This window comes from Empidonax traillii, unplaced genomic scaffold (genome assembly GCF_003031625.1).
Source record: "Empidonax traillii isolate 1590-97213 ecotype Southwest subspecies unplaced genomic scaffold, ASM303162v1 scaffold177:size1754471, whole genome shotgun sequence".
In the NCBI taxonomy this organism is placed as follows: Eukaryota; Metazoa; Chordata; class Aves; order Passeriformes; family Tyrannidae; genus Empidonax; species Empidonax traillii.
Window position 1 is genome coordinate 474,629 of NW_020955370.1, and position 15,315 is coordinate 489,943.

Here is a 15,315-nt window from a genome sequence, read left to right on the forward strand (position 1 = left end):
ATCTGATACTGCTGTTGCCCCCAGTGGGTCAGGTAAGGTCTGTGTAGACTGAAGGGTGGTTTGGAGCAGCAGGGCTGCAAAGTCTGTCCTTGATATTCCACCTTCAGCCTAGACCAGAGCAATGCAGGTTGCTTTCTTTCTAACCAGCAATTTGATCTTGGTTTCTCAGTCATAAGCCAGCCTAACCTGAGTGATCACGCTTTCCCAGCTTACTCCAAAGGAAAGGAAGATTAAAATTATTTTATTTGCATGTAGCGTGGTTTTCTGCCCTTAATCTTATGTTTTTCTTGAGGAAGGAGTAGTACTTGCCCAACTTCTCTATTCCAGCTTCTCATTTTAGAGATTTGTGTCTCAAGACTGTGCCAAGCCTGCAATCGAAGTTAGGCTTGCTCACTCTTTAGTGGAGTGGCTCTGTGCTTTGGGCTCTTTTTTTGGGCTGTCTGGGCTTCCCAAAGGGAGGAAGAGAATTAATGATTCTCTGTGAGTGCCTGGGAGGCAAAGGAGGTTTAACTCCAAAACTCCTACACAGGCTTTCCACTTTCTCCTCATACCCACCCTGGTCATTAATGTGTTGTCTGAAGGTGGACATTCGGGCTCCCAGACAAAAATGGTGTCAAGTATGACACAATTCCACCTGTGCAGATTTATTTAGGCAAACCACAGATGACTCAGATCTGTTTTAAAGAAACCACTCTTCAAATTAAAGTTCCCGTTGAGGCATGCCTGTGGTTCTTGAAGATCCTCCTTTAACAGATAAAACATGGAATGTTAGCCCTTGTCTTCAGGTCAGATCCTTTATCCCCAAACCTTTTGTCCTGCTGCATCAGTGCACCTTTTACCACCAGGAATCGGAACGAAGCTGCATTAAATCACTGAAGATGTAATTTTTCTCTGGAAGAACATGGCATCTCTGCATGTAGCAGAGTGGTTCTTAGGTAGTTAAGAGCCAGTTCCCTTCGTGTTTCATTGCATGCAACATCAGCCCCTGTAATTCTGCTGGTAAAGCTTCTCTGTGACCACTTTTCTGACATAAAAACGCCCAGACGTTGAATAGGAAGGGTGCAGTGAGAGGGATAAAGTACTGATCTGTGTAGAAAGAGCCTGTGTGGGTGGCTTGACTGGTCCCATCCCTCCTGAGAATGGAGGTTTCTGCCTGGCTGTTTTTTCCTGGTGCAGGAAGCAGGCCCTTGCCTTGCCCTGGTAGGTTGGTGACCGCAGTTACGTAACTCGACAGCGAATCACCAGTAAAATTCCACTTACCTAGAAGATTGCCTCATGGCCTGTTTTGGATCTCCTGCTTTATTTATAAGGCCTAAATTATTTTAATGAAATATTAAAGTATTAAAGTAACTTAATTCATGCTTGAAAACGCTGGACGCCAAGGCTGAGATTCACCAGCTCTGTAGTCAATAGATTTATGCTCCAGTACAGGGACAGTTTGCTGCAGACCTTGCAGTCCCCCAGTAACACTTTGCTCCTGTTTTTTGCCTTTTCTTCTATCCCCCACCTTGCTTTTGGTTTCAGGAAGTCTTAAACAAATCTGTACTTTGTTTAGTATAATTCAAACTTGTCAACAATGCTTATTGAATAAATATGTATATATATATATCTTATCCAGTGCTTCCGAGGGTAAGCTGAGAGTTTTACTGATACTCAGCTGTAGGTGCTGTCTAAATGGAGCATCCTTTCAACAAGCTGCCTGTGAAATCCTTCTGATTTCTGGCTTGTGTTCTGGTTGAAAAATGAGCACTTATTTGCTTCACATTTACTTCACAGAGAAGGTAAACTAAAACTCTGGAATGTGTGTAAACTTTTTAAATTGCTACAGGGGAAGGGGTTTTCTCCCCTCCTGAAATTGTTGCTGTCTTCTTGAGGCTGGGTTTGATGTCTTCTATAACTTTTAATAGCTTTTTTTAATAACTTTTTAAATTTTGATGGAAAAGAATGAGTTCTGACTCCTGCTAATGAAGTGATACTAATATTCACAATCTCATCTAGTTGATTCTTAGCCTGAATTTCTGGTTTGGGAAAATGTTTTGTGCAGTAAGAATATTTTGGTTTAAAACGCCGGGTTATGCATTTTGGTCTGGATTTGGAATGTGCTTAGAGCCAATAGTGATTGGCACTGTAACCATGGAAATGCTGCCTGAGCTACAGAGATGGACAGAAATGCCAGTACTTGTGTGTTAGTGCAGTTACATTCACTTGGAAGTGCTTTGTAGCAGTTTAACACATGAAAGGTCCCGTTGTCAGAACTCCGGGGTGGTGTGTGATGTGTTGTGTAAGCAGCACTTCAACTGGGAGCTCTGGAGCACGGGGTTTCTTTTCTTTATAATACCATTTCATGATTTTTGTGATTGTCTGTGTGTGCAAACTGTTGTTATGCCTGAAATTTAACAGGAAGCCGTTCCTTTTACACTGCAGAAGACTCGGAAGAGATTAAGTAGGTGTGAAGCAGCCTGGACTGTGTCTGCAGAGCTGCGGGGAGATAAAGCTCTGCTGTGTGTAACAGAGCTTTGCTCCTTGTCAGAAGCCACAGGGAGTCTGTTCTGAAAGCTTGTTTTGCTTCCCCATGCACATCCCTCACGTGCTTTGGATGAGTAGTGGTAAGTGCTGTCTGGAGCCAGAGGCCAACAAAAAATTCTCTACATTTTAATGGTCTCAGCTGGAGTAACTTACTGGAGCTAAAACACAAAAGTAACTTTCTCTGCCATTTCCTGACTCTCTAGAGTTTTGTAATCCACTGAATCAAAGCCCTTCATACAAGATTACAAAGTAGTTACTGAATTTGAGTTTAGTCTTAATACTGGGTTATTTTGTCACGGTTGAGGGCAACGTCCTCATTGTTTTCAGGCACTTTGTTTCAGGAATTTGCAGAATGGATGTGAAGATGGGAGGTTTCTTGCTGTGTTTCTAGGATTTGAGTGGCAAATTGCTGTGCCTGCTTGGTGTGACAGGCCTGTTAACCTGTTTGGTAGAACAAATAGGTATTGTTTATTCAGTGGTGAGTCCACGAGATGACTTTAACAGGTAGAGTCTATTTGAAATGTGCAAAAACTGGATATTTACTTAACTTGAAAGTACTGTGGGCTTCTAATACAGCTAAGTGTAAAAATGAGCAGAACAGTCTTGCCCTCTTCTTCATATGAAGTATCAAGATCTGAGGCTTTATATAGTTAAGCCAGGGGGGAATTTGAATGTATTGGAGTAAATCTCTCTTCCTCTTTCTGTGTGGATGTTTGCAGGGTTCTTAGTGGGTCATTCTTAGCAGTGTAGGGTCTGAAATCCTTTCCAGTGAAACCTGATTAAATCAAGAGAACCCCTTTAAACAAGTATAAGCATCAAAAGAAGACAAGGAGGGGTAGGGATTTTGCTCTTCTCTGCCCCTGATAAAACCTTTTCTTCCACGAAGGACTCTTGAGTGACAGAGGAGCCCTTAGGGACAAGAATTTAATGGCTTTGATTAATGCCAGGCTAAAAATGGTTTCTGGTCCACCTCTACTTAGAGATGGTTTCGTTTTGCTGAGCTCTTGGTTTCCTGGAGAATTTCTCAGGAAGTTTCATTTCCTTTCCACAGAAGGAGAGGCCAGTTGAGGAAGTTCAGCTTACTGGCTGTTAAGCCCATTAAGGCTTCCAGATGCTTTTCTCCAGACAAGGATGCTGAGAAGAGCAAGTCGTTGTAGCACTTCATGCTCCGACAAGGCCCAGTGAAGCCCTGGTGGTGTTAATGGAATGGTTTCTGTTGACCTTCACTGTTTGTAGGTGTCTGGGCTACTGAGAGCACAGGTTATTTAGCAGCTGTGAGTGTTCCAAGCGCAGGGAATGCTTGGAGACTGTGCAGGATCCATTAATGTCTGTGAGGCCAGGACTGATTCAGTGTTAGTCTCTCATGAATCAGTTGAGCCATGGATTTTCTGAATATGAGAGACATAGACCTGGGGTGTAAATCTGAGCACTGCTTCAGTGCAGTACCATAAATATGGCATTTTAGGAATCTAAATGTCATGCTGCAGTACGTTTTTGAACCATTGACAACTTTTCTTCCCAGATACTCTTACCTGAAAGCTCTGATCGCTTCACTGGAGAAGAGCTAAGGTCGTTTCTCCATCTTGCTTCACTTGCTGTTGGAGAAATTAATTAGCCTTCAATTAGAATCCATGAACAGCATCTGTGCAGAGTAGATTCTTGTTAGCACTTGTCTCATAATTTGTATAACAATGTGTTTTTGTGTGGTCTCTTGGAAAAAAAAAAAAAAGGCAAAAAATAGAACTCCAAGGACTAAAAAGCCATTGTAATTACAGTTCAAAGATTTGATTCATAATTACATAAAACTTTCATAGCCCCCTTTATGAAAATTTTAGACTAATTCTGTTGTTTATGAACTTTAAGGAGTGAATGTATTCCTACAAAGTAGAAGCATTTGTGCCATTTTGGGCAATTACTTGGGAATGCTTTGCTTTGGAAGACTGTATGTGAGCAGTGCTGTAAACTTACACTCTTAATGCACTAATGATCATTTAATTAGAAAGGCTGAGGTCAGCAGCACATTCTACACTTGTATAGTACACAGGATCTTTTTAGCCTCTAAAACAAAGCAGAATGTTTGTCTTGCTGATATTGGCTTGTCCTATTGATTTATTTTTTTCCCCGGCGTGACTTACAGAAGGGTTATTTGTTTTATCTTGGATACACTTAAGAGTCACCATTAATACTTCAATGGCCAAATATCATCTTGTACCACGGAATGGAGGGTGAAGACAATATATCCCGTTCCTGAATGACTTGTACCACTGTGGGGCAAAATGCATTGCCTTTATTCTTAAAATCCTTGAAGTAGGTGATCCTTCACTCTTTTAGGTGAGGGGTTATAATTTTTAGTTCTAAGGGCTTCCACACAAGGCATTTCCTGTGTGGAAAATTTACTTTCTCCTTGCTTAATCCAGTTCAGTGATAAGTTGTTATGCAGACATTTTGTTTGTTGATCTTACTGTGATAGCCAGCAGGTTCATCATTTCTGAGCCTTGCTGGAAAATCTCTGGAGGAGTGTCTTGTGTTCTAGTCCTAATTCGAACACTTTTAAATGCTTTTTTTAAGGTAGAAATTGCAATGGAAGGCTTAAGTTCCCCCCCCCCCCCTTTTTAAAGTAAGGCATAGTGTTGAGAAAAGTAGTAGGGGAGGTCTCTTGCAGGTAATGTCCACTTCTACAAACACCAATTGTGCAGTGGGTTATCATCCCAGTGCTCTGAAAGTCTGACTTGTGGTGCCTTGATGGCATAGAGTGGGCCAAGATTTACAGAGAAATCAAAAATAAGGATGGTTAAACTGCCTCACGTTTGTCTAGGACCAGAAATGGTGCATAAAGGAAATATTTGTGTTTCAGGTGGTACACAGCCATTCACTGACAGGTCTGACCCCACCTCTCATGCTGGTGGGTTGTCCGTAGTCCCCACAAACCTCATCTGTGTAACTGAAGCATTCTTGGCCTTTTCCACAGAGAAAGTTCTAGAACTGAGCAGCTGCCGAGCAGCCTTTGTTTCCCAGCGATAGCAGAATAACTTCTCTCTCTGTAAATGAGAACATTTAATGAAGTGAAAACGCAGTGGAGAGAAAAACCATTTAAGCCTCCTTTGAGCAAGGGCTGCTGTGGAGCTGCAGTGCTGGGAAAAGGTCACTGCAAAAAGCAAAGTGTAACTGTGCTGCTGGGACTGGCTGGTACCATGAGCGTGTCCTTGGAGGACTGTTCCTCCTCCCAGAACTGGCATCAGAGGGATGTTTCATTCCAGAGAGCTGATTCCCTCTATATTCAACATGTTTGTTCTTTCCCAAGCTGCAGTCTGGTTCACGTTCCTGTTGCTGGTGCCTGAGAGTGTTACCTTAGCAGAAAAACCTATTTCTAGAGCTTTTTGAGGTATATCCGCTCTAACCATCTGTTTTCTTCCACACACACCCCCGAGCCGATCACTGCCATGTGAGCTCACATCCTTCAGGCACTGGCAGCGAGATCACACTGCCTTGTGCAAGTGAAATGATTTTTAAATGTATGGATGGATTATAAGGAGAGAGGTAGAGAGCTCTGACCGGCAGTGCGTCTGTGAGAGTTAATCCAGAATTGTTCCTTTCCGAATGCAGCTGCCAAAAACTTGAAACCTCTTGGTTGCCCTCCCATGAGCCAATGCTTTTCCTATTGATCTGCAGTGCTCTAATGCAGGGGGAGGAAGGGATATAGTGCAGGAATGATCAAGCTGCTGGAATGCAGCCTGTCGGGCCAGGGCAGCATCCTGCCGGAGCAACCCTTCTTGTTTCTTGTGTGTTTATGGATAATTCAGAAGTCCCACGTACTGCAACTGTATAGGATTAGTGCCCACACATAGGCAGGTGCTGCAGGCAGGAATTTAAATTTGGGATGTGGCACACATCGAGTGCTGCAGACTAGACTGGATTGCCAGGATGAATCTGCTCATGAGTTCTCTTGAGGTGCCCTTGGAGAATGTTGTGCTGCTCTTGGAAGGTCACTGTCCAAGCCATTTTGATCAGAAAACATCAAAAAAGATACAAAACATCTTAAGATCTTGATTCGTGCAATTAAGGTGTATAAAGCACTCAATATGCTTTGTTTTCCAAAGGGTGGCTGAAATTCCTGCTTATTCACTGCTTATTTTCAGTTAGAATTTCTCTTTGGAGGATTCAGCTATTAGAACAGCATAGCATCAGATTGCTTGCAAGATTTGGTTTTTTTCCTTTTTTCAGTATAGAAGGTAGTTTTGAGTCATCTAATGGAAATACAGAACAATCTCAGTCCCTGAAGGCAGAAGACTGACAATTTATTAATCTGGCCAGAGAAGCTGAGTAATTTATTTGCATAAATGACTGACTTTTCCCACTGAAGGGCTGAACGTATGACTGCTATCAAGGTATTTTATTAGCCCTGGGCATGGCTTGAGAAGCAAAAAGCCAGAAGTCTTTGGTCCTCCTGAAGACTGGTTTGGGGTCAGACCTGGATGCTGTTTTAAGGGTGATATGTTGAAAGGAACTCGTTATTCCTGATAGTAGATTTCCAAAATCTAAGGGCAGCAGCAGCAGCAAGTACAATTCCCTTGGCTATGAAAAACGACTGCAATGGGTTTAAAATAGTCTGACTTCTGAAATGCTTTCATGTCTTTAAACACAGCTGAAATACTAGCAAGGATAAAAGTGGAATAAATCCTGTTATTTTGACTTTCCTCTGAGCATGAGTTGCTAAGGGAAGCAGTTGGAAAAGAAGCTTTATTACAGTGCTGTTTTGGTTGAAATTATGCCTGTCAGTGCTCTTGCTGGTAGCGTGCATTAAGAAAGTTAAATTTGCAGTTCAAGCTACTTCACCAGACTGTGTTTTTCTTGATGCACAATGCAGCTTCGAATATATCAGAGTACACAAATGTTCCAGAGGCTGGTGGGAAGCTGTAAAAAGTACATTATTGGAGAACTGCAGAATTGCAGGCTTAAAATAATTTTTTTAACAGATCTGCACACAGGTGTCTCTCTCTCAGCCAAAGAGGTGTTGCAGCTTCTCATGTCAAGCCCAGCAGCAGCTGTGGAGGTTTTGAGGGTGAGCACATCTGGCCTTTTTACTTGTGCTCCACATCAGGATCTGCACACACTGTATGTGTTTTGTGGGACAGGAGAAAATGGTCCTTCCAACACCATTTTTAGGTGCATTGAGTCCTACAGCAGCAGCTTTTCATTCTAATATGGAGTCCTTCAGGGTCTCCTGCAGCTCCTTTGCTTTTGAGGAACTAATTTGTGTTTTGTGATTGTATTTAGAGAGCAAAATTGGGATCCTGAGACATAATATCTAATGATTTTATTTGTAAAGAGAGATCTCTCTGCCCTAGTTTAACCACAACTCCATCATACAGGGAGTGTGCAGCATTTTAAATATACTCTGCTTTATCAGACTGCTGGAGGAACACTGGATAATGCAGCTCAGTTATTTCCTTTCTGCAGAGCTGGATTTGAGGCAAAACTTCTGGTTCAAAACACTTCAGCAACGCAACAAAATCCCTTCAGTTCTGTTAGAAAACAAAAGCAGCGTTTGATCTTTCTTTTAATCTTCTTGTGCTCTTTTAAGACCCGCGGTCTTGGCGATGCATGTGCTGCCCTGACTCACGTGTCAGGGCTGTGTTGTACCACAAATTACAGGTTTCCTTCCTGGGCTCTGTTGGTCCGTGGTGAAGGAGGATCTCTCAGCGTCCTGAAGTTTTTAGCAGTGTTTCCCTGCCTGCTCAGCACTGTCTGACTCTGTGGAAGACACAACTGTGCTCGAAATCAGATGGAATATTTTGATGTGGCCGTGGTTCACTATAATCACTTTTTATTCAAACAGGGAATTATTCTGAGAAGTGATGCATTGCAAGAACATATTGGCAATGGTACATAAAAAAACCCCCCCCGACTAATTTAAGAACCCAATAAAATTGACTGTGAACAGCTTTCAGTGCTCTGTGTGCATGTTCTTTAGGGAGGAAGAATCCTGTGTCGCCCTTAATCTCTTTGGAACCTTCAAGTAGTTTGCTGTAAGCGTTCAGCTTGCCAGCTTTTGGCAGATTATTATTTTGTTCTCTTCCAAATTGAACACGTTCAGTTCAGTCTTCCCATTCAGAACAGCTAATTCTTCTTGGGCATTTCTTTGTTCACAGTTCAGTAAACGCTCAGGAGCAGGTAATGTTCTGATTTGCAAGCCTTCACCGGGCTAATGGGAAGTGTTTTGAGAACTAAGGTGGGAAAAACATCAATATGTGCAAGGAAGGAGACTTGCAAAAAGGCTTGGCATAGAGGAGGCTGTTCAGATGGGAAAATTCACTGCCATCCAAATGTAAAAAATACTTTGAAAATAGTGAGAAAAATGTTAGCTGTGTCATGCCCCTGCTCTCCTGTCCATAAAAAATCTTTGTAACGTAAGGTCCTCCGATAAAACAAAAGTATTAAATGAAGCAATCTGAAAAAAAGAAATACTTCTCAATTTTGTTTCTTCTGGAAATCTTTTCTCTTTCTGACCTAGGACAACATGTAACTGCAGGCATTGCAGTGAAAATAGGGATTAATTTAGAAAGAATGCTGAGACTTGTTCAGTGAGAGGGCTGAGGTACTAAAATGTACAGCTTTTTCTCCAGAACAAGAGCCTTATAAAAGAAATAAGAAACTTCTTTGCCATGCTAATAGGACCAAAGAAGGAAGAAACTTTTTATACCATGTTAATAGGAGCCATCCTCCCTTTGTGCTGGAGCTGTGAGAGGTTTTTTTCCCCCACCAGTGCTCTGTCACTTCTATTGTGCACACATCCCTGAGCCCAGAAATTATTGCTGCTCTTCATTTAAGCAAAACCAGCTGTGCACAGATGAAGTCTGAAGAAGGGACTGCGTGTCCCCCCTGCCCTGGTTGTGCTTCTGAGGCCTGACAGAGGAGCTTTATGAACTCGGGACAATCATGCTGCAAAAATGGATTAAAAATATGCACGAGGGAAAAAAAGCCGGCACTGTTTTAGTGCCTTGCCCTGCTGTCACCATAGTAACACTGCCTTCAAACTAGGTTTGAGCACTGGTAATAAACTGAAGTATTTTAATTGTTCTAAAGGGAGAATTAAGAGACCTTTTCTCCTCCAGGACCACCATTGCATACTTTGTGCAGCTGCTGCTTATTTTGCTCCACACCCTCTCCCTGTTGGTGCTGCAGCCCAGCTGTATTCAGAGCAGTTAAAATCATCTAAAAGGGTGGATATTTTAGCTCTTTTTTTTAAAGAGTTGTTTCATGATGTCCTCTCAGATTTACTTTATTTAATCTTTCTTCTGCATTGGGACACCTTGCAATATCCTATTCACCAAAGCCGATGATGTTCTGATAAGAGCAAAACCGAAGTAATTCAGGATGTGGAAAGCAGGCTAAAGAATTAGTTACTTAAAAAAAAAGCCAAAGAGAAGCAGAGCTATAGTAGTGACTGTGAAAGAAAAGGAAAAAAAAAACAATTGTGTTGTTTTCTATAGCCACAGGGATTCTAAAACTAAAATTCAACGAGTTTACTAGTGGGGATAGCACCCATTTTCCTCTTACCTGTTTTACTGATCCCAGATTCGTCACTATCCGGAGTGTGTCTGATTTAATGCCATTTTCTGGCTGTGTGTCAAGTATTTAGGAGATAACTCATTTAAATGGCTTTATTCTTTCACCAGAATCAAAGCTGTTGCTAGCTCTGCATTATTGCAAAAGCTTTACATTTTCAGAAGTATGAAAGGGCCTCATTGTATTGCAAAGACTGACTGACTGTTGTTGGACAAAACTGTGAGCTGATAAACTGCAGTGAAATCATTATGAACACTCTGCACAGGGAGCTTGAGAGCTCTATTAGCTTAAGAAATAGCTTTTGAAATGTTTTTATTAGACCTCTGGGAGCTGTAAGAAAATCCCCCTGGACAGCTTGGTGAAACACCGGTAATTAGCATGTGGTGGTTTTTTTTTTTTTTTTTTTTTAATCCTACATATAATTGTTTTGTGCTGTGGTATTTTAGAACTGGAGGGTCTTATTTTCCTGTTACTGCTGACAAGAGGGTCGTCGCGGCACAGGATGAGCAACTTCCTTTTTGGGAGGGAGGGGAGAAATGAGGTATTTTGTGTGTTTTAAAAACCGTTTTACTGGAAAGGAGCGTATTAATAAATGCATTGCTTGGAATGCACTGTGACTCGCAGCTGGAATGTGGGCTCAGTAAAGCTCAGCCCCTTCCACAGAAGCTCTGAAGGGCACTGAGGCTCCAAATGCTGGTGAGGGAATTCTGCGCGCACCCCCGGGGATGAATTGTGATGGTTGTTTGTTTTCTTCTCTTTCCATCTGTGTAGGCATATGAGAGAAGGTTTCCTACGTGTCCTCTGATCCCTATGTTTGTAGCCAGTGACACCGTAAGCGAGTACAAGAGCGAGGACGAGGCCATCCATGTGATTGAGCGGCGCTGTAAGCTGGACATCGATGCACCGCGGCTCCTGAAAAAGGTGATGAGCTTTTCAGTACCCAGTTTGTACTTCTGGGTGAATCCTTTCACATGGGTACTGGTATCTTAACACTGTCTACTTTCTCGTCCTCAGATTGCAGGAGTGGATTACGTCTACTTTGTCCAGAAGAACTCTTTGAACAGACGAGAGAGGACTTTGCATATAGAAGCCTACAATGAAACCTTCTCTAATAGAGTCATCATTAACGAGCACTGCTCTTACACAGTGAGTAACAGGCTCTTGGTGGTGCCACAGATGGAGCTAGATCAGATTTCAGGACTCACAAACAGAAGTTGGGTTGTTCTTGGCTTTTGCCTTGCAAGAAAAAATAACCAGCACGCTGCCATGAGTGATAATTGTTGTCAGAGTTAAATGTGACACGCTTGTTTGAAGAACTGAGACACGTTTGGCACCCTCTTGCTTGAGCATCTTCTCAGAGAGCAGAACACAACACAATTTGCTGCGTTTGACAGCTCTGTTTAGGCAAATCTGTGGTCTGTAACAGCAGTGTGGGACTTGGTGAGGCTGATGACACCCTGACAGAACTGTCAAAGGAAAGTTCAGCAGAGCTTGTTTGCCTTCTGCTCAGCTCAGGCAGAAGTTCATCGAGTCAGTTATGTATTAACCTATTTTTTTTCGTTGTTCTTGGTCTTCAGAGCAAATACTTCCTGATCCAGAGGAGTCTGGTGGCATGCCTACTGCTCTGCTCTGGTCATGCTTTATTCCTGAATAGCTTAGCCTATGCCCATAGGCACTTAAAGCACATGCTGTAGCAATAGAACTTCAAATTGATGTTAAAGGTCAGATCAAAGCTAACAAATGTAACTAATTTATCTCTGTTAGAGCATTCCCTTTATGTACAGGTCATAACATTTTCTGTTGTGTACAGACCTGTGGTTAAAAGATCACTGGATGTCAAACCCACTTGACGCTTTTATCTGATTTTTTTTTTTTTATTTTTATTTCTGCCATTATTTCCAAGGCAAGTTTAAAAACGCTTTTCCCCTGCAGTTTTGCTGTGAAAACTCTGTTTAAACAGGGAAATGCTGTACAGAAAAGTGCATGTGGTAAATAGGTACAGAACACAGCACTTCTTGCTCTGGCTCTACTCAATTAAGAAATTACAAGGTAAATACAAAACCAGATTTTTAATGGAAGAATAAATTGTTTCTAGAAGTTCATTCTTACTAAAGGTAATTGATAATTGAATTTATGAAAATACAGGAAGATTCTTACATGATGTTATTATTATTTGTACTTAGTTAGTCTGTACAAGCTATTCTTGTATCTCTTGTTTCCTAAAGCAGAAGCAGCAAAAGAAGGGAAGGTATTTTTTTTTCTGTAGTTGTGTCCTTATAAAGTGTTGATAGTGTTCCAAGCCAATTTTAGCATGTTTTGAGGGGGAAGGGAACCCTAAGGCATCAGGACAGTTGTGTGCTCAGAAATCCAGCGTTTGTGTAAGAACAGATTCAGAGCCCAGCCCTGAAATGGCTCAAACAAGTCTGTTTTTGAACTGAAGAGAGTTTAGAAAACAACTTTTCGTAAAAATGTCAACATCAGTCATAGAATTTAGGTTGGAAAAAACCTTTAAGATCAAGTCCAGCTATAAGTAACAACGTGTCCGTTCCAGGATGATCTCAGCAAACCACGAAGTTTGCTGAGAGGAGAGGTGGGAGTGCTCCAAGACAGAGAGTATTCAGCCACATGAGAAGTGTATACTTCTTCCTGTGGCCTAATCATGGGAAAAAACCCCTACAATAATGTTCATTCTATGAAATACTGAGGTACCTGGTAGGTCAACGAGGAACCATCTATTGCAGGGTGTCTGCTGGGAACACCTCTGGACAACAGTGCTTGGAGGTGCTCCCACCGCCCTTGGTGCAAGGCTCAGCCTGGCTGAGCTGGCCCTGGGCTGTCAGTCCCAGCAGGAAGTTCACTGTGGAGGTTTTTTTACCCTGTTGCACAGATAACACTGCAGTCCCAACCCTTACCTAGAATAAGACAGTGTGTAAATGTGCCAGTCCTCTGGCTCTTGGCAGGTGCACTAGTGTTTCTTCACCCTCCTCTTTCTTGTTCATTTAAAAAAAAAAAAAGCCATAGGACCATAGGAGGGCTCCTCAGATTTTTGTCCTTTAGTGTTGCCTCTTCCCAACTGTGTCTTGCAAGTGAAGGAAAGCACTGCTAATTCCTCCTGAATGTTTTTTTTTTGACTTTGTGAACCGGTAAAACAAGAATCATTTCAAACAGTGCGAAGATTAAAAAAACCCTAAATGGATAACTGAGCTGGATGATCTTTTAACTTGCAGGTTCATCCTGACAATGAAGACTGGACCTGTTTTGAGCAGTCAGCAAGTCTGGATATCAAGTCTTTTTTTGGTTTTGAAAGCACAGTGGAAAAGATTGCCATGAAGCAATACACCAGCAATATTAAAAAGGTGAGCCTGCAGTTGGGAAGGAGGTGCGGAGTTACCAAAAGACAACGAGGCTGCTGCTAAGTAACAGGCTGCTCTGTTCAGAAAGCTGGGCTGCTTCCTCTGTAGCCCGGGGCACTGTCTGTGTAGGGCTGTGTTTCAAGTGGAATCTTTACAGAGATCTGGCCACTTAATAGGTGTTCAGCTCAACCCTTTCTTTGTCTTAGGTGGGTGGTTTTTTTTAGTAGCTGAAGTAAATTTTCTTTTTTGAAGGGAAAAGAAATAATAGAATACTACCTGAAGCAGCTGGAGGAAGAAGGGATAACTTTTGTTCCTCGCTGGACTCCTCCTGTCACATGTAAATCAGAGAGCAGCACATCCCACACAAGGAGACCAGTTTCACCTGCTATTAATATACCAGAGTCTGCCACAAAGGAGGGCTTGAACAACAAGGAGATCCTCAACACCTCCAGCAGCCCCTCGGAGCCCACTGCAGGAACACCAGATGGTATGGTGGTCTGAGGTGTTTGACTGGGATTCTTGGTACTGTAGCGCCTCTCAGCACTGTGCAGCTTCTCGTGGACAGCTGGAAAGCTCCATGTTGGCTCTTTGTTTGGTGACATGCAATGCTAAAGTGCAGGCTTGCCAAGCAGTGACGTGTGGGGCAGCTCAGGGAGCTGTTAAGGGCTGATCTAGTAAATGGAGATCAGGTACGAGCAGAAAAACTCTTCACTGTTCATTAGGTGGCAAATGAACAGCCTGCTTCTTGCCCTGAAATTTGGGATTGGGTTAAACTGTAGGAGTAATGGGTAGGAAACAGCTGAAGCTTCCCTGGACACAGTCTTCTGCTGTATCTTCCTTCCCCCCTGTTAATAAGGGAATTTGGGAAAATTCTTGCAGTGGGAGATCAAAGCTTCTCGGAGTATTTCTGGAAGCATCAATCCCTATGGTGCTCTGGAATGATGAATCTGAATTCACTGGCAAAATGCTTTTGAAAATGTCTCCTTTTGCTCCTTCCTTAGCTGCAGAAGGGGAATTTATCTTCTTGATTAAGGTGACTGTGTGTGTTGCCTCGCTCATCTTTCCATTGATTCGAAGAACCTTTAATCAATTCTGACTGTGCAGAGCACAGCGACTGCTTATCTGCCTGAGACAGCAGCGTATCACATCACCTGCTGCTTTGCCTGGGTCTGCCCAGGACCACTCTAATCCCCTGCACATCTCTCTTTAGACAAACTAGACGCTGACTACATCAAGAGGTACCTGGGGGACCTGACCCCGATGCAGGAGAGCTGCCTCATCCGGCTGAGGCAGTGGCTCCAGGAGACGCACAAAGGCAAAGTAAGTGACTGGTGATCTCTCGTGGCTCAGGGTGTGTGATGTACAAAGTGGGCCTGATGAAACATCTTGCCACGCCCTTCCCCCTCCCGTGCCTGATTGTTCATGTTAAGCGGCCCTCCGTGATCAAAACCTACATTAAAACAGTGGCAACAGAAGAAGTTCAGTGTGACTGCCCAGCTGAGGGGCTTAAATAATTAGCGTGAAAGCCTCTCAGAATGTCAGTTAGGCTATCACAGGGCAATATCAGCAGTTTTTTAAGTCTTCCTGGTTGCTACAATAACCTTATTTTTGTATTTGTTTGCTTTGGCCAAACATCACAGTCTCAAATACTGAAAGGGAAGCAATGGGGCCAGTTAAATCACGGATAGCAAGGCTGGGTTTTTTCCAGAAGCTTGTGATTTGCATGTGTCTCTCAGCTTCCTCTTACTTAACAATGAAATACAGTCTGTGTTCTGTCCTCATTTATTTAAATTGGACTGACTTGGTATGGTCGTACAGGTGGAAATGATTACATTAGACTTCATGAAATTTTTATCTCCTCTATGAAGGT

The 15,315-nt window shown here is 42.6% G+C and overlaps 1 protein-coding gene across 1 annotated transcript in view; it reads left to right on the top strand.

The window, feature by feature from the left end:
• SEC14L1 (SEC14 like lipid binding 1) overlaps nt 1–15,315 on the top strand; it is a 41,642-nt gene that overhangs the window by 12,829 nt on the left and 13,498 nt on the right. The window contains exons 3-7 of the mRNA XM_027886094.1: nt 10,864–11,013; nt 11,107–11,238; nt 13,320–13,448; nt 13,698–13,932; nt 14,656–14,765. Coding sequence (XP_027741895.1) covers nt 10,864–11,013; nt 11,107–11,238; nt 13,320–13,448; nt 13,698–13,932; nt 14,656–14,765 — 756 coding nt within the window. The remainder of the gene's footprint in view (nt 1–10,863; nt 11,014–11,106; nt 11,239–13,319; nt 13,449–13,697; nt 13,933–14,655; nt 14,766–15,315) is intronic.